At 35.6% G+C, this 24,418-nt stretch overlaps 2 protein-coding genes across 4 annotated transcripts; both read left to right on the top strand.

Annotated features, from left to right (window-relative positions):
* Nucleotides 1–11,235: 11,235 nt before the first annotated feature.
* Nucleotides 11,236–15,987, top strand: LOC123900005 (protein SEEDLING PLASTID DEVELOPMENT 1). Its single transcript, XM_045951288.1, has 9 exons — nucleotides 11,236–12,050; nucleotides 12,518–12,732; nucleotides 12,930–13,080; nucleotides 13,192–13,383; nucleotides 13,585–13,747; nucleotides 13,861–14,108; nucleotides 14,276–14,452; nucleotides 14,542–14,703; nucleotides 15,411–15,987. The coding sequence occupies exons 1-9, from the start codon at nucleotides 11,595–11,597 to the stop codon at nucleotides 15,735–15,737; spliced, it is 2,091 nt and encodes a 696-aa protein (XP_045807244.1). The 5' UTR covers nucleotides 11,236–11,594; the 3' UTR covers nucleotides 15,738–15,987.
* A 1,461-nt stretch (nucleotides 15,988–17,448) lies between these two features.
* Nucleotides 17,449–22,322, top strand: LOC123899986 (glycine-rich RNA-binding protein RZ1B-like). 3 transcript variants are annotated; one of them, XM_045951265.1, is made up of 4 exons: nucleotides 17,449–17,572; nucleotides 17,670–17,813; nucleotides 20,843–21,339; nucleotides 21,840–22,322. In XM_045951265.1, exons 2-4 carry the CDS (start codon nucleotides 17,703–17,705, stop codon nucleotides 22,075–22,077), a joined length of 846 nt encoding a protein of 281 aa, XP_045807221.1. In that variant the 5' UTR covers nucleotides 17,449–17,572; nucleotides 17,670–17,702; the 3' UTR covers nucleotides 22,078–22,322. The 3 variants fall into 3 exon arrangements, with proteins under 3 accessions (XP_045807221.1, XP_045807227.1, XP_045807235.1); XM_045951271.1 differs by having other exon boundaries at nucleotides 17,472–17,572; nucleotides 17,670–20,025; XM_045951279.1 differs by lacking the exon at nucleotides 17,449–17,572 and adding an exon at nucleotides 18,352–20,025 and having other exon boundaries at nucleotides 17,685–17,813.
* Nucleotides 22,323–24,418: the final 2,096 nt, after the last annotated feature.

The raw sequence follows: 24,418 nt of genomic DNA, 5'->3' as shown, positions 1-24,418 counted from the left end.
CAGAGAGGTTATCATTCTTGGTCTGGTACTCTCCTAGTACCTGTGAGGCGACCAGTTGCGAATCTGTGTAGATTTTTATCTCCTTGGCTTGTACGTCCTCGGCCAAACGTAGTCCAGCGAGGAATGCTTCATATTCTGCTTGGTTGTTTGAAGTTGGGAAGGATAGTGCTAGGGACACCTCGATTAGTAAGCCATTCTCATTTTCAAGAATGATGCCTGCACCTGCTCCTGTGGCGCTTGATGCTCCGTCCACAAAGATTGTCCATTTATCTGCTCCGTCCACTGTAGGGGAGGAGCTCGTCATCTCTGCGACGAAGTCAGCTAGGACTTGGGCTTTTAGAGCTTTTCTGCTTTCGTAACGAATGTCGAATTCTGAGAGTTCGAGGGACCATTTGAGCATCCTGCCCGCCATATCTGGTCGGCCAAGCAAAGATTTGATTGGTTGGTCTGTTCGGACCACAATTGTATGAGCCAAGAAATAATGTCTTAGTCTCCTCGCAGCATAAACTAATGCAAGGGCTATTTTTTCAATTTGTTGGTATCTTAGTTCAGGACCCTACAAGGCTTTGCTCGTAAAGTATACTGGTTTCTGCCCCTCGTTTGTCTCACGAATAAGAGCTGCACTTACAGCCTCTGAGGCGACGGAAAGGTACAGGTATAATACCTCCTCGTCATTTGGTCGTGAGAGGACAGGTGGCTCTGATAAGGCCTTTTTCAAATGTTGGAGAGCTTGCTCGCACTCCTCTGTCCATTCGAAGACTGCTTCTTTCTTTAGTAATTTGAAAAAGGGAAGTGCATGTTGTGCTGATTTGGATACAAATCTGGAAAGCGATGTCAGCATTCCATTAAGAGTTTGTATGGACTTCTTATCGCTCGGAGTGGGGAGCTCGGCAAAAGCTCTGCACTTGTCAGGGTTGGCTTCAATTCCTCGCTCGGTTAGGTAAAACCCCAGGAATTTCCCTGCTCGGACCCCGAAGGTGCACTTCTCTGGATTAAATCTCATGTTGTATTTCCTGGCCTGCTCGAACACTTTTCGAAGGTGCACGATATGGTCGAGTTCCTCGGGGGATTTTACGATCATGTCGTCCATGTATACCTCGAGCATGTCTCCTATTTGTCCTCGGAAGACTTTGTTCATCATTCGCTGGTATGTGGCTCCTGCATTTTTGAGACCGAAGGGCATTACGTTGTAGTAATAGTTGCCCGACTCAGTCATGAAAGCTGTTTTTTCTCTATCTGCCACTGCCATTGGAATTTGGTTATAACCTGAATAAGCATCCATAAAAGACAATAATTTAAAGCCAGAAGAATTATCAACAAGTCTATCAATGCAAGGTAAGGGATAAGAGTCTTTAGGGCAAGCCCTGTTAAGATCGGTATAGTCACAACACATCCTCCACTTTCCATTAGATTTTTTGACGAGTACAACGTTGGACAGCCAGGTTGTATACCTGGCCTCCGAAATGAAATTTGCCTCTAAGAGGTCTTTTACACATTTTTCTGCAGCCTCCGATTTCTCAGGAGACTGCCTACGCCTACGTTGTACAATGGGAAGTGCAGTAGGATCAATAGTCAGCTGGTGACATGCTACGTTGGGGTCCAAGCCGGGCATCTCGGAAGCGTGCCAGGCGAACAGATCAGCATTTTCCTTCAAGCAGGCTTCAAGCTGCTTCCTAGCAAGTTCGGGGAGCCCAGTCCCAATCTTCACTGCCCTGCTCGGGTCTTCTCCGAAGGGCATCAGCTCGAACTCCCCGTCTGGAACTGGATGACGGTGCTCTTGGCTTGTCTCGTCGTCTTCCTTCTTCTCTTTGCGGAGCTTCTTCTCATCCTTGTTTTCCTGTTTGGAAAAGCGGCTGTCGAGGTCGATGGAGCTGATTTCTGGCAAGGGCAGGGAAGTTGTTGCCTTGGACTTCTTGGACTCGGGGAGCTGCCCGATATATTCATTTCCTTTGGAGGAGGCATTGAAGACTCTCCTTGCAGCTTCAATGTCTCCATGCAGTGTCGCAACTTGGCGTTTATGAGTATAATACTTCATCTTGAGGTGGGCAGTTGAAGGGACAGCCATTAAGTCAACAATAGCTGTCCGGCCCAGGATGCACTGGTAGAGAGAAGGGCAGTCTACTACCAGGAATTTCACTTTGATGGTTTTTGAAGTTTCTTCAGAGCCAACGGTGACTAGCAGGTCTACATAGCCCCATGGCTTAGTTGTTGCTCCATTAAATCCGGAGAGATCAGATCCAAAGTAAGGAGTGAGGTAGGTCTCATCTAGTTGCAGAGTCTTGAAAAGTTGGGAATACATGATATCACAGGAGCTTCCTTGGTCGACCAGTACCTTGCGGACGTCCATATTTGCCATGTCCACTCTGATGAGCAGGGGTATCTGGGAGTTTGCAGTTCCACCGGGCAGCTCTTCCATATAGAAGGCTAAGGGCTTTGATTGCCCTTTCGGTTTATCCAAAGTTGCATTCAGGTTGGAGGAGCCATCTATCAATTCTTCAAATTTTCTCTTGATGGATCCCACAGTTTGTTTGTCAAAACCTCCACCAGAGATAACCATAGCTTGGGCAAGTGCGTCCCATTTGTTCAGTGTGGGAGCAACATAGGTGTCGTCCAAGTAGTCAGGGACAAAGAAGTCTTCAGGTCTGGAGATGGCAAGGGCAACTGGCTTGTGCCCGGATTTTCCTGGTGCAGCTTCTTCGGTGTTGCTGGTCTCAGCAGCTTCTGCCCGGGGAGCATTGCCCCTATTGACGTATTGTTTGATTTGCCCATTTCTAATCAAAATTTCAATGGCGTCTTTCAATTGGATGCAGTCGTCAGTCAGATGGCCGTAGCCTTTGTGGTACTTGCAGTATTTGCTCTTGTCTTGGCCAGGCTTTGAGGGTTGTTGTCTTGGAAATTTAATTCCTGCTTTAGTGAACTCAGCTGAGTTGCACTCTTTCCAAATTTCTTCCCGAGTTTTACTAAGGGGAGTATAGTTGCTGAATGTGCTGGGAGGTCCACGGGGCTCTCTAGGCTTTTCGCCTCTTCGTCTTCCTCCTCCTCGGCTGGACTGTTCAGCATTTGAACGAGGAGCAGGCTGGTTGTTTCCTGCTCGCCCATAACGGGCAGCATCTGCAGCTTGTTGCTCCTCATATTGGATGTAGGCTTGAGATTTAAGGAGGAGGTCGCTAAAGGTGCGCGGTTTTTCAATTCCCACGGCTCTTGCAAAGTCACTGTTTGGCCTAAGGCCCCTTTGTAGCAGGTACTTCTTCATGTCATCAGTTGTTTCTACCTGGACGGCTTCTCTGTTGAACCTCTCTATGAAACTGCGGAGAGATTCATTATCAGCTTGGAAGATGGCGTCCAGGACTGCCTCAGTCTTTGGTTGCTTGCGGGAAGCAGTGAAGTGCCTGCAGAATTGGTCGGTCAGATCCATCCATGAGATAACGGAGCGAGGAGCTAGGCTGTGGTACCAGGCCATAGCTCCCTTTCTTAGTGTAGTTGGGAAGATTCTGCATCTAATTGCTCCGCTGACCCTTAAGAAGTTCAGGGTAGCATTGACTGATGCGATGTGTTCATCTGGGTCAGTAAGTCCATCATAAGCTGGGAGAGCAGGTGGTCGCTCAAATCCCTTTGGAACGGGTGCTTGAAGGATGTCGTGAGATAAAGGGCAGCGGGGATCCTCCTCGTCGCTCTCTTGTGAGTTTAGGGGAGGTGAGCCCTCACGGTTAGGAGTAGGGCTCCTGGAGAATTGGTCAGTGTGATGGCTGCGGCTTACTGGCTGCCCTTGTTTGGTCATCAAGCTGAGTCCCTGGGGAGAACGATGACGAGGAGGTGTTCGGTCCACAATTTTTCCTTTTTTCACATTTGGAGAAGATATACCCTCGCGGGGAGGGGAGACATGGTCTCTTTTCTTGCCAGGTTGCTCAATCCTCTCGAGGGCAGGTCGTCGTTGTCTGACAGTTTCTTGACGAGGAGGGGATTGAGAAGTAGGAGTTCTCCTCGGGGGAGAGTTGTTCCTTGAGAATCGCTGATTCCTTTCCAAGCGATCGAGTCTCAGATTCTGCTCGTCCATTCGGCGATTCTGGCCTTGGAGAGCTTCGGTGGTTTATTTCAGGGCAGCTATGAGTGTTGCTAGTTCAGCATTGGTAACTGAAGCAGCGGACAAGTCGGTCTCTGCTGATTTGCCCTGCTCGGATTGGGGACGCTTCCCTGCCTGCTTCTCAGTCAAGACGACCAAGTCGCCATCCTCAGAAGTCCAGGAAGTTTCCTGCCCGTCTCTAGGGTCTGACTCGGGGAGGGCCTGAAGGTCAGTGATGAGAGCAGGAGACAGGCGGGGAGAAGGTGGAGGAGCAGCGTCCTCAACGTCATTGTTGAAATGAGATGAACTGGCCATGATGAAGAAGTGATTGATTGGTTTTGCTCTTTAGTTTTCTTGTTCGAAATAAAGAAGGGGAGAACTCAGTTCCCCACAGTCGGCGCCACTGATCTTAACTGTTGATCAGAACAGGTAGAAGGCCAGCTGGAAGTCCGTTGAGCAGGTGGTAGGCAGCAGGTCCGAGCAGATGGTCCACGGAGGGGGGGGTTGTACCTGCAGGTGCTCCGATGCTTAAGTCAGTAAGGGAAGAGAGCAAGAGAGGTACTAGAGAGAAGTTAGAGAGAGAGAGTAATTGCAATAATGAATAGTGTCTACCTTGCTCTCCCATGAGGGAGAGTATTTATAGCCCCCAGCTCTGGGCCAAAGGTCCTCTTAGTGGGTTGGACTAGCCAAGGCCCATTAAGAGGGACTGCCAAGATATTACCCTTAGATAGTGGGTAGAGTAGTAAATTTACCCTATCTTGGTGGAGAGGTTGTGCCATGCTGACATGGAGGTGGTTGGGCAAGCCATGTGGACTTTGTGAGGGTCTAGGTGGACTAGCATTAGTCTAGTCCAGAACAATTACAAACTTGAAACCTTGGAGGTTGCAATCTGTACTATCAGCTTCAACTGATCACGAAATAAAAAGGCAGATGTTAGTAACTCAGATTTACAATTTCTGTCCACAAACGGTAAAATCACAGTAGTATTTTTTAAACAGCTACTATAAGTAATCAGTAGAAGGAGCTGAACCAATAACTTCTTTATCACATAATCTTTGTGATCATATACTATAAACTTTTCAAATATTATAGTGTAAACAACTTATTCTTTCCAATGGTACTAGTGAAAAGTGAAAACACCAAATATAGATCAAGGTTTAACATTCAAATGCAAAGGCAGGCTGAAATTTAAACATCACATGCTCAAACAATGAAATTATCACTAAAAAGAAGACAAGGTTATAACTTCTTTGATGTGAAGCCTTCCACAAATTGGTGGTTACTCTTATCCCCTAAAACGTAGTTCGTCTCCAACTTTCTTCTCAAAACCGGTTGGCTCCATGTCATCGGCGTTATTTTTTTAAATTACTTGTCTTTTTTATAATTTATGTTATATTTTGTCTATTATACCCTCTTTATTTTAAATCTTTTTATTGTATTTTTTTTTTACTAAACTTCTTTGTATCTTAAGCTTTCAAAAAAAAGTTTGTTTTTTTTTTAAAAAAAAAAAAATTGATACATAATATATTAAATTTATTGGAAAGAGAAAGTGTGTGAAAAAAAAAATTTGGTGAACTAAAATGATATAATAGAAAAATAAGGTGCAAAAATACATTTTCTTAATTTCTTGTTTTTTTTTTTAAAAAGTCAAGTAATTTGAAACGGATGGAGTATCAATTATTACTTTTTGTTATATATATATATATATATAGGGGTTTTCTAACTTAGACCCTAGTTAGGTCTAAGTTAGCAAGGTGCACCTTTTGAGTTGGACCAAAATACCCATTCTTTTAATTTTTGAAAGAATAGAGCAACAGGGGCATTTCTGTAATTTTACATAAAAAAAAATAACAACACGCGCCCCACCTTCTTAAACAATTAATAGACGTCGATCCAGTGTCGCGCGCGTACGGAAGGACCATGGTTACAGACCGTTGATTTCCATCAGACAGCCAAGATGTGATCTCATTAAGACTGTCTGATCAATCAGACAGCCCAGATCATCCTGATCTATCAGATCATCTTGTCTGCGCCACACTAGATTATATGCTGGAGAGAGAAAATTTTGCTTTTGAAAAAGGCAGCCACGTGTCAGCATATGAATGGGTCTGCGTGATTTTTTTCATTTTATACTTTAAACTCGATTATTTCGTCGTAAATTAATTTTTTATTTTTTATTTTTTATACCAAAATTCATAATTTTTTTTTCTCTACAAATAGAGACTTGGTTCGTTTGATTTGGACACCGAAAAAAAAACGCAATTTTTCACTACTTTAAACTCGATTATTTCGTCGTAAATTAATTTTTTATTTTTTATACCAAAATTCATAATTTTTTTTTTCCTACAAATAGAGACTTGGTTCGTTTGATTTGGACACCGAAATCCTTCTGAAACCATTTAGCTTGTAGAATGGTTTCAGAGAGTTGTAATCTGAAACCATTTTGCTGGTAAAATGGTTTCAGAAGCAAATAACTAATAATCAACTTACTGAAACCATTTTACCAGCAAAATGGTTTCAGATTACAACTCTCTGAAACCATTCTACCAGATAAATGGTTTCAGAAGCAAACACAATTAATAAATTACTCACTGAAACCATTTTGCTGGTAGAATGGTTTCAGTAAGTTGATTATTAGTTATTTGCTTCTGAAACCATTTAGCTTGTAGAATGGTTGCACATAGTTGTATTCTGAAACCATTTTACTGGTAGAATGGTTTCAGTGAGTAATTTATTAATTGTGTTTGCTTCTGAAACCATTTATCTGGTAGAATGGTTTCAGAGAGTTGTAATCTGAAACCATTTTGCTGGTAAAATGGTTTCAGTAAGTTGATTATTAGTTATTTGCTTCTGAAACCATTTAGCTTGTAGAATGGTTTCAGAGATTTGTACTCCGAAACCATTTTTCTGGTAGAATGGTTTCAGTGAGTTGATGTAAGGTAGTGAAAAATGAGATTAAGGTAGTGAAAAATTGGGTTTTTTTTTTCTGTGTCCAAATCAAACGAACCAAGTCTCTATTTGTAGAGAAAAAAAAATTATGAATTTTGGTATAAAAAATAAAAAATAAAAAATTAATTTACGACGAAATAATCGAGTTTAAAGTAGTGAAAAATTGCGTTTTTTTTTCGGTGTCCAAATCAAACAAACCAAGTCTCTATTTGTAGAGAAAAAAAAATTATGAATTTTGGTATAAAAATTAAAAAATAAAAAATTAATTTACGACGAAATAATCGAGTTTAAAGTATAAAATGAAAAAAATCACGCAGACCCAATAATAGCGTGACACGTGGCTGCCTTTTTCAAAAGCAAAGTTTCTCTCTCCTCCCATCCTGTCCACCACGCGCACCTGTCGGCGCGTGTCATGCACGCGCGTGATTTTTGTCCTGTAATCGCGTGACACGTGTCCTGGGGGGGGAAAAAGAAATGGGGGCGCGTGTACTGTTGCATAAAATTACAGAAATGCCCCTGTTGCTCTATTCTTCCAAAAAATTAAAAAATGGGTATTTTTGTCCAACTCAAAAGGTGCACCTTGCTAATTTAGACCCAACTGGGTCTAAGTTAGCAGCCCCCTATATATATATATATATATATATATGGACAAATACTTTTTAATAGTATTTGTACATAGTCAGTACTACCGATGAAATTTATAATTTGTTTATAAAATAATGAAACTTTACAAAATTTTATTTGTTTATTTAAAAAAACAATAGTTGTTTGATGGATGATAGATACATAAATTTTTTTGTTGAAATATAATTTCGTCTTGAATGTGTTAATTTTACATATTTAACCTTGTAGTTTTTTTTTGACCATATATTTAACCTTGTAGTTATTATGATCGTATGAAAGTATTTGTGTTTTTCAATTGTAAATTAAATGGGGTATATTTTAAAATAAATTATACTTATATCAAGGGAAAAAATGTGAACAAGAATCTTATAGACAGGGATGAATGGAGTACAATTAGAATTTACAATTACTTTCTACTTTTAACATATATAATATTTATGATAACATGTATGAATGTTATTTACATGAAGATTTAAGGAGGAATATATATATATATATATATATTAAATATGGTGTATGTAGTAGTTTGGTTGAAAATTTACTTGATGATTGATATTGATGACTTCAATAGTCATATCTATAATACGAGAATGAGAATAACTTAATTATGTATGATTTATTAATATTAAAAAAATTGTTTTTTAATTTAAACTTCATAATATATTAGCGTTATCATGTATGTAGTTGGTTGGTGATGTTTTTAATGATTGATATGCATGACTTCAAGAGTCACACTCCCTCTGATCATAAATATTAGCAAAAAAATAATTGTTTATGCGGTGTTTGAGAAATTCACTTAAGTGTAATTAATTTTCTTGATTTAATGTAAAATATTAGTTAAGTTTACTATATTACATCTTTAAATTTTAAATTAAAAAAAATACAACTTTTTCGTTAGAATCAATGAGCAGCAGTAATTTAAGGAGTTTATCAAAGATGGATTGCTTTTGCATCTCTTCTCTTGTACCAATGTAAAAAAGGTCACTCACATTAGTAGTAGAAGCTAGTAGTAACCGTGGAGTGCCACTCATACCAAAGCATTAAAGAACCAAGGGTTATGTTAACTTGTGCCCTTAAGGCACATGTTAAGCTATCTAAAAATAGAAATATAGTATTTAATGATATAAATAATTTAATGTTTAGAGAATTAAATATACCATAAGTTCAATAAATGTTTTCCACATTTATCTTCTTATCATGTGCCCTTAAGGGCACATGTTAACATTCTCCAAGAACCAAATAATATTCCAATGCGACAAAACCTACTCTTTTGTGAGTCTTCATCATCATCATCATCAATGCCCAAGTCAAATGAGGGTCCTTCAAACAAATCTTGATTTTTTAGTGCTGCATATGGAAGGAGGAAGGACGTAGGAGTACAAGTTCATGACTCTTATAGTTATAAGAAGAAAGAAGAAGTGATTAAAAGGAAGTTAGAAGGACCTATATGTAGTGAATCCTTTGGAAATCACATTAACTATTGCAAAGTGTAAAAGTGCAAAAGTGAAATAAATGTTTTAAAAAATAGAATTAAATAAGAGTATGTTAGGAATAATAATATTAATTAGTTTAAAAGTAATTTTTGTTTATAATAGTGACCAAAATTTGAAATATTTTTTTGCTTATAAATGTGACCGAGAGACTATTTAACATGTGATAATGGGAAAAACCAATTCTATATTATCAATTCTTTTTATATAAACACAATTGTATATTATTCGTAATATTCACGAAAAATAACTTAATTTAAACGTCATAATACATTATTTGTTTTTATATTTTTTTATTAAAATTTGAAACAATTAAATTTATAATTTTTTTTTTGGGTATTAAATTAACCCTCTGGTTTCGGAGAAAAAACCTTCAATAATATGGACAGATTCATATATACACAGTTTTTGGACCCATATATATATATATACACACATTTTGACATAAAAGAGTCATGACATTGACATCAAAATGATCATAAATTGGTCATTAGGAACTACAAACAAAACATAAAAAAATTTGGGATGAAAACGTGCAAAATTTTTTTTATGGACGAAAATCAAAATTAACTAATTTTATAGGGATAAAAAATATATTTAACTACTTTTCATGTGTTTTACAGAGACAAAACTACTACTTAGGCTAATCTAGAAGCATCAGAAACTCAACAACCAAGTGAGCCACGACCTGAAATTCTGCCCAATTCGACCATGAGAGTCTTAAAATTGTTGATTTTGAATTGTTGAAAACCGATCCATGAATTATGCCTCCAATTTTAAGCTATCATCCTAACACCAACTTCAGAATTATGTTAGAAATGTTCAATGTGAGCCAAAATTTGCAAAGTTAAAATGACTTTTAGGTCTTTATGCAAAACTCGTTGAAACAAATAAGTGCGACACATTTGACATGATTTATAAGCTTCTGAAGTTGGCTTTGGTCTTGCAGTAACTGCAAGTATGCAACTTGTTTTTTAAGCTATGAAAGTTTGTGAAAGTGTGTTTTTTTTTTCAACCACACTAATATATAATGTCTAAACCCTTGCCTGATAATTCAAAATTCGGCCGCGAGGTAAAATTTAGAAAAATAAAAATAAAAATAAAAATTGTTACAAACAAATTTAATCTCTATGGTGAATATATTTGAGTATCCAATAGTCCCAAAAACACACTATCCACGACTAATTTAGTCAAATAATTACACTCAAAATATAGATTTTGTAGGCCATGGATACGTGCTAGCTCAAACAGTAGCAGTCAGTATTTATTGGATGGAAGGGCATATCAAGATACCAACGAATTGGGACCTGGATGCAAGATGCTCCAGCAAGAGTGGGTTCAATACTTCAAATTATATCACAAAACTTGTGTCCACCTGAATTGTACAAGAAATAGAATCCTGAAAAGGATTTTCCAGTACTTGCTGCCCCGTGATCTTCTTCTTTGGCAAAGCTTGATTAAAGTATGTCACAAAGTTCAGGGTGGCTGCTGCTATACCTTGAAGACAATTTGATTTCTAGCATGCCAAAACTTCCACAAAATATTTGGCCCTAGCAAGGCCGTCCAACAACAAGTGCACCAAACCGTTCACATTCAAAGTCACAAATTATGTAGTACAAATTAATTTCTAGCATGCCAAAACTTACACAAAATTATAAATTGATTGAATTCAAAACGAACAACAACTTAGGTTCATATTCATTAATTTTTTTTTTAATATTAAAAAGAACATTTTATATATTTTAAAAACATAAATTACACAATTTTTAAGACTGTTTTATTTTTTAAAAAAAGTTTTATGATTGTTTTACTCGTTAACTAGACCCTTGGAGCATTACTTAACATTATCCTTTAAAATATTTGTTGATCTATATATTTCTTAATGTGTTGAGAAAGGAAAAATATTATTAAATGACAAAAACTATAAATAAATAACGCACCTAGTAATGCTTTTAATTAATCATAACAAAAAAAGAAAATAATAATAAAAAAGAAAAAAAGAAGAAAGAAAAGTCCGTGGTAGGAAGAGTTTTGCGTGACGGAAGATGATTGGGCAAATTATAGATTTTGTGTGGTTAGTAGACTTGGTTCGTTGGTGTGTGTTTTTGATTCTTCCTTTTTCCTACCAATAATACCAACCAACCCCTTAATGGTATGCATGCATTCAACACTTCATCTCACTCTCATCTTTTTTTTTTGTTGCTTCCTTCCTTTTTCTTCCCATATACTGTACAAAAAATATACCAAAGAATCTTCCCTCTTCTTATTTTTATTCTTCCATTCTTCAATTATTACATCATTTATCATTGTTATTACTTATTATTATATACATTTTCTTAAAAATAAAATAAAATTATTATATAGTACTACTATCTCTTACTATTATTATACTCCTCAAAAGCTCAAACACAACACAACAACAAAAACAAAAAACATTAACACACACAAAAACACATAGGAAGAGATAGAAAATGAGAGCGATAAATTCGCATGTTGTCTTAATAGATCTTCACTGCACTTCATGGCAACAAAACAATAACAAAAAACAACACTACCTTAACAGCAACAATTGTTTTTCCTCATTCCATCGTTCATCATCATCATCATCAAGAAGAGTAGTACATGCTAAAGCGATTCAATCTTCTTCAGCTTCTCCTCAAATTCGACGACCCTCTGATCGTTATACTATCAGAAATGGATCCTCACCGTCGATTTCACAAACCGAAACCACCGTTGAGCTTGATATGTTTCTGGAACTTCTTCCTTTGGAGATGAGGATGGAATTGTATAAGCATCAAGAAATTGGAGGACTCATTGAAGTTGTAATGGATTTGGGTAGAAAACCTCTTGCTAGATTTCCTTCTGGTGATTGGGTTATTTCTCAAAGACCCATTAACCATACTGATTTAGACCACGCAATTTCTAAGGTAGAACTATAGCTCTATTTGGATAAAGAGTTTAATCAAGTGCTTTATAGTTTATAGCATAAGCACTTATTGATATTAATTAATCTGTTTTCTGTTTACTAACTAAGTGATTTCTTTATTTGGAAATTGTTTTGACTTGTGATTATTAAACTCAGCATAGGTGGGGTCCAAAGGCTTTATTAAATTTACTTTTTTTCCTACATGGTTAAATAAAAATTGATACTTTGTGTCACTGTTAGTGTAAGCTAGTGCTAGCTAATTGATTAATAACCATGACTTTTTTTTTTGGTTAAGTAGTCTGGTGGCTAGAAATTCACCTCTTAAGGTGAATAAGCAGAGAATTCCGGGTTCGAACTCCGGACACTGCATATATGATGCGATGTCTCTAATAGTTGAGCTATGCTAATAATGGTTTTTATTTGGTTGAAGAGTAATAAATATGATGGTTGTTTTGTTTGTTGTTATAGGTTGGTGAGTTTTCGGATGATAACCGATCTGGTATTGATAGCTCATTGCATCGTATAAGTGCAATTCGGAACCGTCAGAAGCAAATCATTGGCCTTACTTGTCGTGTTGGACGAGCGGTGAGTGGCAGTGCTGAAATTATACGTGATATGGCTGAGGAAGGGGGTTCTATATTGGTCATTGGACCTCCTGGTGTGGGTAAAACTACCTTAATCAGGTCAACATTTGGATCTTGTTTTTTAGTTTTTATGTTTGAAGTGTTTTACTATGCAACTGGTTTTTGTTTTCATTTGCTGTTTTATTTCATGTTTGTTTCCATGAAAATGTCACTGGACTGTGTTTGTTTGTGTTTTCTTATCAGTTTCCGTTTTGTTTTATTTAGTCTGAATGTCTGAAGAAGCTTTGATTGTGCAGAGAGACTGCTAGGATGCTGGCAGATGAGTTTATGAAGCGCGTAGTAATAGTCGATACGTCCAATGAAATTGGAGGTGATGGAGATGTTCCTCATGCAGGCATAGGCAGGGCAAGGAGGATGCAAGTTCCAAATGTGAATATGCAGCATAGTGTTAGTACTAATCTCTGTCATTTGGCTTAATTGACTTCTTCATCTTTAAGGAAATTGTTTTGATAATTTGGAACCTAATCTTATGTGACGCCGTTTTGTTTATTTATACAGGTTATGATTGAAGCAGTTGAAAATCATATGCCTCAAACCATTATAATTGATGAAATTGGAACGGAGCTTGAAGCATTAGCAGCCAGTACCATTGCTCAAAGAGGAGTTCAATTGGTTGGAACCGCACATGGAACCACCATTGACAGCATAATGAAGAATCCTTATCTTCAGATCCTTGTTGGTGGCATAGAGGTGCAAAGCTACTTTTATCTATTTTTCCAAGTTTATGGTTTATGATATAGAATGGTTGATTAAATAGATCCATCCATTCCGTCGCTGCCTTCTTTCAAAGATTGAATCAATCTAAAATTGCTGTGGCATTAGCATATCCAAATGAAATATGTATAGTGCTTGTCCAAATTAGTGATTTTTATTGATCATTTATTTGAATAGAGTGTAACCCTTGGGGACGAAGAAGCCAAAAAAAGGAAAGTGCAGAAGACAATTCTTGAAAGGAAAGGACCTCCTACATTTTCGTGCGCTGTTGAGATGATATCCAAAACTGAATGCCGTGTTCATCATAGATTAGATGCAACTGTGGATGCCATTTTGGCAGGTATTCATAGTCTTCCTAATAATGGAATATCATACTTCATATCAAACCGACTGATATACTATTTATTTAGTTATCTGGGGTGGAATTTAACCAGAAAATCTACTTTGTTACAGGAAGACCTCCAGTATTTGAAGTCCGTCATTGGGACGATTTTCCCAATGATTTGGAGAAGCATGCTCCACTACCTGAAATAAGTCATGAAGAAGCATCTGATTTATATTTAGCTAACAATAATATCACGAGTTCTGACATAGAGCATGACGAGGATGATACATACTACTCTCCCACTCGATCCGTGCAATGGAGTAATAGTGGATCTGTGATCAAGAGGAGTTCACCAATGCAGGTGTACGCTTGCAAGGTAAATTATTTTATAGTTTGTATGTGCTGGTAGAGAATATTATGAGGATTGAGGAGCTTTGCAACTGTCTCATTTTCATGTTGCATTGAAGGAGCAAATTTCTTTAAACTTTTCTTAGTCTTATTTTATGTCTTAACGGGCACTGTTTTCTTGTTGGATGAATTTAGATTCTTGAAGATGATCTAGTACAAGTAGCAAAAGTGATGGGGTTTGAAGATTTAATAGAAGTAACCGATGAAATTACAATTGCTGATGCAATTCTTGCATCAAGTTCTGAGTTACGACAGAATCAATGGATCCGCTCTGTGGCGAAATTCCACCAGTTACCTATATTTGTTCTCAAGGTGCCCTTTTGCTATTTCTACCTCTTTCAGCCATTGCTTTGATGTGGTCTCCTTTTGCCTTATAATGAATTTTTGTTCGTTCCTTGCAGTCCAATACCATGGCAAAAATGGTAAAGGCAGTAAGAATGATCCTTGGGCTAGAACCCTTTGGCCCCACGATAAAGAAGACATCAAATGGCTCTCCGGATATTGAAATTGACGACGATGAACCAAAGCGTAAACCATCTCTGGAAGAGATTGATGCCTTGGAGGTACAGACCTTTTCTGTTTATTCAATTAGTATCTATTTTCTCTTCTTGAAAGTTCCATCTTCTGTTGAATTTTTATCTATTTTCTGTTTGGGTCTTTTAGAATGATTGGTATTATCTTCCTTGCGCACTTATCAATTGAATTCCTTTTGTGCACACTCCTTTGTGTTGTTTATTTATAATTATTCATATTTACGACTAGTAGTTCTTAGATTTTGGTTGAATCTAACTTATCGTGCAAAATCGGCTTGTAAAGTACTATATGTCTTTCACTTATAAATACTTTTTCAGACTATGTTTAACTTTCAACACATGCTCCTAACACCTACGACTTGACATTATAGAGTGTGACCCAAGTCACCTATTTTTCTTTGACACAGACCCAAGTGGCCTGATATCATGTGACCCAATAGATCTCTGATAGGCTCTAATCTTAGAGTTTGAGTAATCCAACCTATCTAAACCGACTTGTAAGTTGAGAGATGTCTCTCACTTATAAACACTTTTTGAGATCATGTCACATGTAATATAATTATAAGACTCTCAACATTAATCTCAGTTTCTGATTTTTAACTCGAGCTATTTTCCTGATAAATTGCTTGTGTTAAGCAATTTTGTTTGAATTGAAAAGATATGTTTTGTCTAGATTATTATTGTGTGTTATCTCTGTAATTGACATTCATATAAATTTTATTATATTCTTATGGCAGGAGGTCCGGCTAGCAATAGAGTACATAGTGATTCCCGGTGGAGAGGCTGTGGAACTTCTTCCAAGACGTTCGGAAATTATTGACAGGCAGCTTGAACTTGTGCAAAGCTATCAATTGGCTGCTCAAAAGTCAGGTACAGATCAAAACACCAGGTTGCAGATTCTTCCCTTGAAGTTAAGCACTAAAAAAGCCTCCAACTCTAGTTCTGTTCGCCGCAAGAAAAGAAGTTCTACCTCAGAAAAGTCTGTTGGTGGCGGCGGCTCTGTTGGTAGCGGTGGCAGAGGCAAGGGTACCTCTGTCACTAGGCTTCCTATTTTACCAGAATGATTTGAAAATTTCTCCCTTTCTAACATATTTCCCTTCATTGATTTGTACATGTATGTATCATGTAATTGTCAAAAAAAAAAAATGTATGTATCATGTATGGATGTAAATTGTAATAACATGTACAGTCATTCAAGTGGTGTAAAACTGTAAATAATTTATTTACAGTATATTTTTAACCACAGAAAATACAATGATTTCACTCCTGAAATGTAGTTCCATCTTAATAAATATATACCGTTAATACTAGAAATGTAGTTCCATATTTTATAGATAAATATATTAATATATTAAATTTTTTACTCATGATGTTAAGACTTTTTTTCTTTTAGTACATATTCATGATGTTAAGTCTTGAGCTTATGTAGAGAGTCCAACTTAAAAGACTAATCTATATATCTAAAGGAATATCAAATTACAGTAATTAAAATGATAAAGTATTCATATTATATAGACTAAAACAACTTAAATTAAAACTTTGCAAGGACTCAATAAAAATATTTTTTAATTTTTGTGCACACTGAGAGACTATTCAAAACAAAAAAAATATATTATAAAACTAAATATATTGTACTAGCAAAAATATAAGTAAAGGTTTTATAAAAAATAATATAATTCATCGTTAAATTAAATTTATCAAATGATTTTTTTTTTCTCTTTTAAGAAACAAATGATTTTATATATTCTATACATTTCATTTTATTTTTATAATAGTTTTAAATTAAGGGAGACCCCCTTTAAATAAGGTTAGGGAAAACGATCAATCTCATTGACGGTTTACAATGAAATTTACACAGTATAGTACTCCTTCCAATTTTTTATTTTTTATAAGAAACCATCCATTTTTTTAGGTTCATGAAATATAATTTTTGATGTCCATTTTTTAGATGTATACTTTCGAACCAACAAACATATCTTCATTATTTTTAAGACAACAAACATATCTTCATTGTGTTGTTTATTTCCTTTTATTTTTATTTAGTACAATTTTTTAAATAAATGTTGTGCTAAAATCATTTAAATCATTTATAAAAATAAACTCATTATTCAAGTGCACATTTATAATAACTATTATAATATTGATAAAATAATAATAGTAACCATTATTATTACTTAACAATTAGACAACATAATTTTATTAAATTATCTTAATAGTTTTTTTTTTGGTTGATTTCTTAATAGAAGTTTACATCATGTATAAAACTACGTCTTTAGCCCCTAAATTTAATTTCAGGTAATAATTAGCTGTTTATTTTTTTTACGTCATTTTTGTCCTAATTGGTCTTCATTATTTTTTTTCGGGTATGTTATGCGCACAACTGCAAAAACTAATTACTCGAGTTTTGTGGGATCTAAATAGGTGACAAATTCTACCTAATAGTTTTAATGTTGCATGCCAAAGCAAAATATCGAAACCCAGAAACTTGGTTAAACTGAAAGAGACTGATATCATATCATCTCATCTCATCTAAATGTTCTTGGTTGGTTTTTCATTAATTAATATTTGTTAAGCTTTTTCATTAAGATATATTTATAATTTTTTTGACAATAAGATATATTTATAATTTAAAAGTTGAAATTCATATCTAAACATAAAAGAAATTAAAATGTTAGTATAAAAAATAAAATATAAAAAACTAAAATGTTAAGTTGAAATTAAAGGAGTAAAATGTAATTTTACCTAGACAGAAGTACCACCTACCTACCTTAAAAAGGGTGACATGTAAACAATACTGAAAAGTTACTAATATAGGAGCGTTTAGTTATTGGAATCTTCATACTCTCTGTCTGTGCTCGAATCTTCATTCAAAACCCTAAATTTCCACAATTACTCTTTTGTAAGTATCTTCATTTTCACGTTCTATACCATTTCTCTCTTCCATTTTTCATTCATTGATTTATAATAATTTGTCGGTACCAAAACGGTGATTTCAGGATTCAACGTGTTTCCGAAATTGGGATTGAGTAATGGCTGGAAAAGAAGAGAATCGAATATTTGTTGGTGGATTGGGTTGGGATGTTACAGAACGTCAGATTGAACATGCCTTTGATCGTTACGGCAAAATTCTTGAAGTCCAGGTACCGATCTCTCTTTCAAACTTTTATTTTTTTCCCCTCAATTTCTCAGAAGATTATGCGAAATTTTTCAAAATTAAAGTGCTGTTGTAATTTTTGTATTAAGTGTTATAATGGTGGAAAGTTTACATTTTGTTTTAATTATAGAAATTAATTAAAAGTGAAACACATTATGCTATTTTCTTACTTTTTATGGAACCTAGCTTTGTTTCATTTTGTTTTTGGTAAAATGTTAATATTGTAGTTTTGAGCATGATTTTCATTCTTGACATTGTCGAAAATTTGCGGTAAAATGCAGCTCATTCAGCTTCAATTGCTGTTGTGGGACCTTTTCTTAAAACTTTTGAGGTCCATCGGTTGTTTAAGTTAGGAAAGTTGAGAGTTTTGGTTGAGCCTTATGCTTAGGGATACACTCTTTTTTTGAGTGTGTTTCCTGATTGAAGAATTTATTATGTTTGGATTCTTCACTAATTTTTTCACCTGTTTTCTTTGTTTTTGTGGAATGCTGGTTTTGAACCTTTTGATCTTTGAGATGCTGTAGGTGGATTTTTTGAGTGATGTTTTAGCAGTGTGATTTCTTCATGTTTGAGGCTCGTTTTTCAATTTCCTGATAAAATAAGAGTAGACCTCAAGTTGGAGATTAGTATGGCTTAGATATGTTGAATTCAGTGCAATAAGAGTAGCCAAGCGAATATCAGTCTGACATGTCTGCTATTTTTCCGAGAGACAAGTCCGTTCAGGGCTTAAGGTTCATTAGTAATAATATTTTTATAATTTGGAAGGAATATTTGGCAGTAAGATTGGGCTGAAAACTGGACAAAGTCGATACCATATCGGAGTGTGTTTTGTTGTATCTGTTTGTAGAATTGAAAGAATATGCGCCATGTCTGTTCATTAGCTTCCTTTCTCGTACAGTAGTAAGTCTATTATGCGATGGCGATGCTGATGACAACTAGTGGGATGTGAAAACTTCTTGTGTTGGACATTCCTTGTTTTGCTTCTGGTTACAGATCAATTATTTGATCTAACTGTAGGGAATTAAAATGGGGTACAGAGGCTTCGCTCGTATGCTGCTTTTCAAAATTAAAAAACCAAAATTTCACTTGATATATTGATATGCTATACCCTTTTGTGATACATCATGCAAAGTATAGATAGGATGGTGTTTGCTGGCTGTAATAGTGTGGTACTCAGTAGATCAGTTAAAGTAATTTGTTAAATGAATTCAAGAAGTCTTACATATTTGCTTCAGTTCAGCAATCGAATCCCAGTTGTTTGGACATTTTTGTGTGTATGGTTGATGGGGTCGTACTTTTATGTACTTACTGCAACCCATAGCAGGTGGGTATGACCGGTCATACACCACCAACAGGTCTTGTGAATACTCAAGTGCTTCTGAGTTTAAAAGTTTCAAATCCGAAGCATTGAAAGGTTTTACATTTGTCAGTGTAGTTTTATATAAAGAATTGAATTTATATCTCCTCGAGAATTTTTTTCTGCTGAAATGCTCGTCAGCTGGCGTGTTCACTAAGAAGGGACTGCAGAATTACATAAAATGCCAGGCATATAATTGCAGTGTAACCAAGGTTATCCATTTGTCTCGCATGTGACATGGTACATTGCTGCCTATGGTTGATTATAATTTGAATCTGGAGAGGGGAATACTCACAGAAGGTGTTGGTGTGCTTAAGAAGTGAAAGTGTGATCTCCAAGAGGAATGATGTCAATACCATGGCACCCATGCCTATAACTTGCGTATTGTCTGAGAATTTCAAAAGAAATATACGTCGGCGGATATGTTTATTTTGAAGAGCAATCCTCTGTGATACTCGTCATAAAATTGGAGCTGCAACATAGTGGTCTGGCGACTGCGGAAGTGAAAGCAATGATTGGGATTTTCCTCATACACTGTTTGTTTGTGGCTGCATATTGGTTTAGTGTTTGTTCTACTGATTGAGAAATTAATAGTATCCGTCATAATACAGTGTTTTTTAATAAAGTAATTCAGTTGCTAAGATTATATTTGGGGGATTAGATTGTTTTAAAGTTTAATCATGAAGTCATGAACCAGAATGGAACAAGCTGATATATTCTTGCTCAGATTGTGGAAATGATTTTTTTAAGAGTTATTTGTTGTCAAATATGGGCTTGGGATGTCTCTGAATGACTTAGCTGTATGAAAACTATTCTGGTGCTTTGTCATCAGAACACAGAAGTAAGTTGTCTGGTTATGAATTTGCTTTTATAGTGAACGCTGTTTGCATGTATCCCCTAATTAAAATACTGAAAACTCCTTATTCAATGCACAACTTTCTGTGATCACAATTTTTATTTTTTGTTAATAAATTGAATGTCCCAGTATTTTGGATGCTTGTTTATGTAAGCATCATTCTTTGGACTGAGAAACTTATAGTAGTTCGTAGCAGTTGCATTACTATTTAGTTGCTAATTTAAGCCATGCTGAGTTGAGGTTAAACCTGTCAGAAATTTATAAGTATATTTAGGAATTGATTCTCCTTGGTAACTTAAATTATATCTATAGTTAATTAATGGGGTTGGGGGAAGGAGCTGGTATTTGAATGGACCGGAGAGAACTGAAAATAACTGATGACGAAATCAATCTTTGAAGCTGATACGTTGTTTTTTTTTTCTACTTATCTGTTGTCTTGTTTTTTCACCTTTGTATCCTCATCTTGTTTGTATGATGTGGTTTTATTTTACTGGTTTTGTAAATCAATCTTTTTTTTATGAGAATAGCTTCATATATGTGGCACTTTTTGTAATTATTTTGAGTAACTTAATGTTCCTTATTTACGCTTGCTCGTTTAGTTAGTTGTCCTATTAAACATGTTTTATATGTTCAACGCAATTAATCTTGTTTGCAAGTATTACAATGATGGCTGTGTGATGGCTGTTTGCATCAAAAGCAGCATTCATATTATTTTCATCATCATAAATGCCATTAAATTTGTTGACATTAATTGCACATATTGCCATTATTCGGCATGAAGTTTCAAGTGTTCTTTCTACAGATCATGATGGAAAGGGATACAGGACGTCCACGTGGATTTGGGTTTATAACATTTGCTGATCATCGGGGAATGGAGGATGCAATCAAGGAAATGGATGGACGTGAAATTGGTGATCGCATCATCTCAGTCAACAAGGCACAGCCTAGGATGGGGGGTGATGATGCAGACCATCGTTACAGAGGTGGCTTCTCTTCAGGTGGTAGGGGAAGCTATGGGGCTGGAGATAGGGTAGGACAGGATGACTGTTTCAAATGTGGCCGTCCAGGGCACTGGGCCCGAGATTGTCCTTTGGCAGGAGGTGATGGTGGTCGTGGTCGGGGTGGTGGTCCATTTTCTTCACGTCCTAGGTTTGGAGGTGCTGGTGGACACGGGGATCGCCTTGGTGAACGTGAGCGATACATTGATGATCGTTATGATGGAGGACGTTATGGGGATAGGGACCGTTTAGACACCCGAGACTACAAATACAGTGGCCGTGATCGCTATGCTAGTGACAGGTATAAACAGTTAAATTTTGTTACTGAAATGTCTAAACATATTTAGAACATTAATTTAATTTAATAATTTAGAGTGTAAGTTTTACATAGATGTCTAAAATACTATATTTATTTATTGCATTATAACTTGTCTGCACTGTGACAAAGATAATAACACATGATAGAACGTTTATGTAAAACCTATTTATACAGTGAGTGCATAGTTATTAAAGTTATTAGACTTTTTTAAAAAATTGAACGGTTGTCATCTAAAATGTAATTTTTCTTATATTGTTTAATTGATAATGTGGACAATTGGGAAGGCTGTGATTGAATAAAGATTCGATTAGGCATTGGTCTCATTTCCCTTTTCAGTAGTATTTATTCATTCATCATGAATGAGAAGGGTCATTAACCTCTCCGGTTTCCATTTGTCATTCGTTTATTTTTTTTGACATAATTTGTCATTCCTTTTGTTCTATGTATTTGTTACATTAATGCTTTGCTTGAAAACTGTGTAGGTATCCAACAAGTGGAGATCGTTTTGCAAGTGATCGATATGGCAGTGGCTCAGACTACCCGCAAAATGGTTATGGGAAGGAAAGAGGCTATGACCGGTATGGTGGTGCTCGTGGAGGTGCTGATAGAAATGGAAGTGGAATGCCAGCTCGCGATGAAGGAAGAAGTTATAGGGGTAGGGCTGGTCCTTATGACCGCCCCAGCAGAGCTGCTCGTCCATCATCATTTGACCGCTACTGATTTCTACTAGTTCAAGTTGGTCTTTTTGGTTAGAAATGGAGAAGCAAAATTAGGGACGTAGTTCTTGATTATGTAGGAACTCCTAGTTTCAGACAGTTACTTGATTGTAGTTTCTTAGATTATGGGGTTGATAGCTTGTTTCTTTATTCAAATCACGTGAATCGTTACTGAGTTACTTCCCATCATTTGTTCGACGCTTAGACATGCCTTTCAGTTTAAATGAAATTCAATATGGTTTAGGTTTATGGTTGTTTTGCAACATTTTAAAATTGGCAGTGTTGCAGCTGGTACTGTCAGCACAAAGTTCAGATATTCCTGTTTATGTTGCTTACAAGTGTTTGCTTGAACTTATCGTTCAAATTTGGAAGTGAAAGCTCTCCAAAGATTAAGGAATTGTTTGGGGTATACTTAAGTGTAAGGCACGTCAAAGCAAATTAAAAAAACGTTACATATGACATCTAAAGCTAAACCAAATTTAGGTGAAGGCATCTGCCTAAACGATACATGCAAGACAACCGGCTACTATATGAATTTTCATTAACTTCTGAAAAAGCATAAGTGAGTGCGACCACAAACATTATATTGAAACTCCCAACTCTAATATACCATTTCTTATGTTGTGATTATAATACTTAATAAATTATTGTAAATAAAAGTGAAATAAGAAAGAAATAAAAGGAAAATAAAGTGATCAATTTCAAGTATATGAATATTCTATGTGCTTGCGAATAAAAGTTCTAATTCTTTTGGGTATGAATATTCAAAATAGTTAACACTTCAATCGTACCTTTCCTCATTTAACTTTTTTGTGGCATGTGGAAGATACCATAGAAAACTAAAACAAAGATATTAATTTTTCGAAATAAGGGAGACAATATGAATTTATGGCGATTACAAGAGAACACTAAGATTAAAATAAACACCAACTACACCATGTTATAGAAGGTTCACACAAACTGGAGGCTGATCCAATAACAAGGTACCCATAAGTATTAATTTTTTAGCAAATATTATATGAATTTAATTTATATACATCGACATTATAAATTTGTTTACATTATCAATAAATCATAATCATAATTGGTGGTTGTTGTAGTTCCCTTGAATCATCTCAGTCTCAACACTCATTAACAGAGTTTCGAAATTTAGTTTTGGCCCGGTGGATATTAGTTGTGTGATGCCAAATAATGTGGTGTAACATGCTCATTTATTAAGTGGTCTGTGCATGAATTGTAAAGTGCACTGTGAATTGTTGCATGTGCTATGGATGACTGCGGTGTATTTGAAATTTTCAAAATGCCAATATCTTTCACCAGAAAGAACTTGTCATGGTTAATGTTTCAGAATGACAGAATCTATAACATTATTGTCTTGGAGGCAGCTCAAATCAAATGTTTAAGAGATTTAAGTTTGAGTTACAGGACACATTGTATTTGATTTGGCTTGGTCTTGATTACTTGGCATATCTTGATTCTTTTGCTTATAGTTTCCATCAATATCTTTGGGTTTTCTAAAAAAATAAATGTAAACGCAAGTTCTTAGCTGACCTAAGACTATGGTCATTCATTGGATGGATAAAAGATAAATCAGTTTAACTTAAATTATGTCCTGAATTTGTGTGCTTTAAATTGTTCGCTAATTGTGGCCGCATCTCGTTTCGGAGTTTTTAGTGTTCTGTTTGGGGCTAAGCCCTTGCCTTCCCCAAAGAAGAACCTCAGATTTTATGTAATATCTTTAAATTATGCAAAAAGAAAGATTTTTTAAATGTAAAATCATTATATGGTTAGAAGCCAAATTCCATGCTTACAACAATCTCCACGCCAGCGACTAGCACTATGAATTCCAACTAATAAACCAAATGGTATAGGTAAATATACATAAATTATTAAGGAGAACCTTTTTTTTTTATAAAGGAGAACCTTTTAATTAGTCTCCTTCATGAAATCGATTTTTTTTTCTCGAGTTCAATCATACAATCATGTCTATTTTATAATTTTGTAAAATTATAGATATCAACATTGTTTTGTTATGACAAAGGTCCACATATCAATTTTGTTAAAATAACATTACAAGTTTACAACAGTCAAAGACATATAAATGAGCAGGCCACACATTTTGTTATGCTATTTAAAAATAGAAGATTACTAACATAAAAGTTAATTGAAATCGTTGTCAATAACATTTACTACATAGATATTAAAAATAGAGATCATCTTTCAATCACGAAAGAGATAGTAAAAAATTATCGGATATATAGTAAATAAAAGAAATTGTGGAGAAGGGAGAAAAAGTAGAAAATTGCATAAAGAAAGCAGAAATCTAAGTCTAATGAGGGAAGTAA

The sequence above is a fragment of the Trifolium pratense genome, linkage group LG1, assembly GCF_020283565.1.
Source record: "Trifolium pratense cultivar HEN17-A07 linkage group LG1, ARS_RC_1.1, whole genome shotgun sequence".
NCBI lineage: Eukaryota > Viridiplantae > Streptophyta > Magnoliopsida > Fabales > Fabaceae > Trifolium > Trifolium pratense.
The sequence above is the reverse complement of the archived record's forward strand: the minus strand, read 5'-3'. Positions and strand labels throughout refer to the sequence as shown.